Source organism: Pundamilia nyererei, unplaced genomic scaffold, assembly GCF_000239375.1.
Source record: "Pundamilia nyererei isolate P.nyererei 1_Seehausen unplaced genomic scaffold, PunNye1.0 scaffold00695, whole genome shotgun sequence".
Lineage (NCBI taxonomy): Eukaryota > Metazoa > Chordata > Actinopteri > Cichliformes > Cichlidae > Pundamilia > Pundamilia nyererei.
Genome location: NW_005188096.1, coordinates 54,699 through 58,434, shown reverse-complemented (window position 1 = coordinate 58,434; position 3,736 = coordinate 54,699). Strand labels below are relative to the sequence as shown.

The following is a 3,736-nucleotide window of genomic DNA, read 5'->3' as shown; positions in this document are numbered from 1 at the left end:
ACTAAAATACTCAATTTTGCTCTACAAGGGCCTGATATCCACTTACGAGGACATCATACTGCTACTGTTCTATTGAAATTTTAAACGTATATCCTCATACGTGGCTCTTATTGTTCTTAGAAACAAAAATCAGGTAAAAAGAAAAGCTGGTAATTCTTTGTTTTTACGTTCATCAGGTCCCAATGTGCCTAAATATCAAAGAGAAATTAAAAATGCTGCCGTGGAAGAGTTTGGGTCTTAGGAGGTTCAAGTTAGAACACACCTGTGCACATCATCTGGCTCTCTGCTAACCTCCTTCATGTGTTTGCAGCTGTGTCGCAGATACGCAGGCTTCCTGCGGGTGGCGCTGTCGGACCCTCAGCCCGAGAGGAGGTGAGAACAAAAAAGTGCAGTCGCAACACCTGCATTAGCTCCTCCCAGCTTCATCTGCCATTAAAGGACTGATATGTAAAGTGTAGCAGATTGTTTAGTTGTTTATAAATAAACCAGATCTATTTATATATATATATATATGTGTGTATATAGGATAGGACATCAAACACACCGTGTATTCTTATCAATGCATGAAACATGCAAGTTTATAATCTGTTGTCCTTCAGTAAAACGTTCCTTGAAAGCGTCATTTCACTTGTCGTTTGCATTTATACAGGAAGTCAGGTCTTTAGCAGCGTCCTCCAAAGAAAAACGATATTCTTCTCTAAGCAGGACGACGCTGTTACTATAGTTCAGGAATCACATGAAGTTTTGTCCTGAAAGCACCAATTTTAATTATTTCTCCAGTAAAATTAGCATTTTCTAGCATGAATATGAACAACAATACAGTTTCACCACTCAACACTGCGCCGCCTGTGGATCGAGACGTATTCACGTGTTTAAGGCGCTTTATCTAAGAACTGCCACCACGCTTCTTTTTTTTATTGAGCGGTTTTAAAAGCATGGATTTGGAAGCGTTGCTCTTTAAACTGAGCTTCAGTAAATATTTGTGCTACAGGTTCTTCAGGCGCTGCTGGGTGACCTTTGACCGCAGCGTGAACATCAAGGAGACGTGCTGGAACCTGCAGAACATCCGGGTACACACACGCACACACACACGCACACACACGCACACACACACACACACACACACACACACACTGGTGTGTCAATGGTGATTATAACCTCCTCTATGCTTTCTGCAGCTCAGAGACTGTGAACTCGCTCCGGTGGTGAACAGAGATCTGTGCCGGCGGGTTCGCAGCGTCAACGGTCTGACGCACCACAAACCGGTGGTGAGGAACGACATCCGACTGTCGGCCCGACTCGTCCACAGCCTGGACCAGAGAGGGGAGCTGTGGACCGGACAGGTGCGGTCTTTAAATGTGCTCAGGCTCAAGGGTTCAGAGTCAGAAGCACCAGTCAGTCAAACACTATCTGGGCACTGCATTACCCATAACCCCCTCACGACTGACATCATTCCTCTGTGTGTGTGTAGATGGAGACCAACCCCATCCTGAAGAACATCACAGATTACCTGATAGAGGAAGTCAGCGCAGAGGAGGAGGAGCTCATCGGCGCCTCTGGGTTCAACACCGATGACGCCGGTGACGCCAAGGACCCTGCCTCCTCTGACGTCACCTTGGAGACAGATGATAAGCTATTGAAGGTGGGAGGAGCTTCATGTAGATCAGGTGCTGCCTGCTTCATGTAAGCGTGTATTTACACGTGTGTGTGTGTGTGTGTGTGTGTGTGTGTGTGTGTGTACAGGTGCTGGACCGCCTGCTGCTCTACCTGCGTCTGGTTCACTCTGTTGATTATTATAATTTCTGTGAGTATCCCGCCGAGGATGAGATGCCACACCGCTGCGGGCTGATCCACGTTCGAGGACCCCTGCCTGTGGGCAAGATCACTGCAACTGAGGGTACGCACACGCATACACTGCAGATCAGCCGTTCATGGTATATTTCTAGAAAAACAGGTTGTGGTTTCCTAGAAACCAGAGACGCATAAAGTCCTTCTCACCTGTGAATTTATGGAAAATTTCGCGGGTTGATGATCTGTAACTCGAATACATCACAACGTGTTTTAGTTTATTTAATCTCAACACTGAGGCGTTTAGGGAACATCTGTATACTACAGCTCCAAATACACGGCTGCAAAGTTGACGTTAGTGTTGCTGTGCTCTGATTGGACAGTGAGTGAACACCAGCGGATGTGCGAGGAGCGCCTGGCTCCGCTGCTCTCGCCCTCTGAGACTCTGAGTGAGGAAGAAGCGACCAGGCTGGGGAAGAAAGACCCGGAACAAGAGGTACGACACACCGCCCGCCAATAGATGTGTCCCACATGTGCAAAAGAAAAAGAAAAAAGTGCTACTTCCTGTTCCTTTCACAATAAAAGCCCTTCATATTATCCAACTACTGACTTTGAGATTATTAGACGACCTCCTGATCTGCAGCTTATCACAAAACGATTCAGATCAAGTCTTGTCTTTGATTTTACAAGTTCTAATTTTGTTTTCTTAATTATTCCTCATCAACTACAAGAAAATGTTTTGGAAGAAGGAAGTAAATTCTCATAATTACTCATTAAAACAAGAAAAACACATGCAATGTTACCTTTTTATTATTATTATTTATTTATTTATTTTGCTGTCAAAATAAAATTAAACATTGTATTGTCGGTGTGTGTATCTCCACTTTAAGTGTCGTTAATTCAGGATTGTATTCATAATTCATTTGGCATTTCAGAAATTTAAAAAAACAATAGAGATTTGCAGCTATAGAAGGAATGACCTTTTAACAGCGTACGACCTTTTCATAGAAACGACCATAAACGCAGTGTGTACATGTGAGTGTAAGACAGTTGTTCCAATGATGAGCTCTCCTCCCTCCTCTGTGTGTCTCACCTGTGCAGGTGGAGAAGTTCCTGTCGGCCAACACTCAGGAGCTCAGCAAAGACAAGTGGCTGTGTCCTCTGAGCGGGAAGAAGTTCAAGGCTCCCGAGTTTGTGCGCAAACACATTCTCAACAAGCACGGCGAGAAGGTCACTGGTGTCCGGCAGGAGGTTGAGTTCTTCAACAACTTCTTGTTGGACGCTAAAAGACCTGCCCTGCCTGAGAACAAGCCCCTCCCACCGCCTTCACCAGGTTGTGCCCCTGGGACTCTGTTTTGCCTTCTATTCACGTTACTGTTTTTTCTTTTCTGATGCGTTTCCTTCTCTCCGCCTTTAGCCGCTCCTCCGGGTTTACCAGGATTTCCCGGACAGTCGCCGCAGCAGCAGAGCCTTCTGGGATATCCGCCTGGAGTCAGACCACCCATGCCCGGTTTCCCAGGTATATATAAACACAAACATAATAGAATTTAATTAAGTATTTAAAATGAAAAAACCTCAGCTTTGCTTTTTCAGTGCAGTGATGCAGTCGTTTAAGGTGTATGTGTGTGTGGGTGTTTTAGGTGGCGCACTCCACCATCCACCAAACCAGTTTGGAGCTGGGCGGGGTAACTATGACAACTTCAGAGGTCATTTAGGAGGCGGCGGGGGGTTTTCTGGGAAACAGCGAAACAGCAGGTAAAGAACATGCGCTGTGACGACAACACAGTGGAGTGTATGAATCACATCAGTTATCTCATTGTGTGTGTGTTTGTTTGCAGGGGCATGCGAGGCGACCCTCGCTCCATCATCGAGTACAGAGACCTCGACGCTCCGGACGACCTCGACTTCTTTTAAGCACCAGAAGCCCCAAGATTGTTTTTTTTTTTTT

The 3,736-nt window shown here is 45.7% G+C and overlaps 1 protein-coding gene across 1 annotated transcript in view; it reads left to right on the top strand.

The window, feature by feature from the left end:
* LOC102200193 (serrate RNA effector molecule homolog) overlaps window positions 1-3,730 on the top strand; it is a 12,553-nt gene extending 8,823 nt beyond the window's left edge. The window contains exons 4-13 of the mRNA XM_013907977.1: window positions 242-372; window positions 992-1,070; window positions 1,179-1,343; window positions 1,472-1,642; window positions 1,744-1,897; window positions 2,172-2,284; window positions 2,890-3,121; window positions 3,206-3,307; window positions 3,429-3,543; window positions 3,627-3,730. Of these exons, the coding sequence (XP_013763431.1) occupies window positions 242-372; window positions 992-1,070; window positions 1,179-1,343; window positions 1,472-1,642; window positions 1,744-1,897; window positions 2,172-2,284; window positions 2,890-3,121; window positions 3,206-3,307; window positions 3,429-3,543; window positions 3,627-3,702 (1,338 nt within the window). The 3' untranslated portion in view covers window positions 3,703-3,730. The remainder of the gene's footprint in view (window positions 1-241; window positions 373-991; window positions 1,071-1,178; window positions 1,344-1,471; window positions 1,643-1,743; window positions 1,898-2,171; window positions 2,285-2,889; window positions 3,122-3,205; window positions 3,308-3,428; window positions 3,544-3,626) is intronic.
* The last annotated feature ends 6 nt before the right edge of the window (window positions 3,731-3,736 follow it).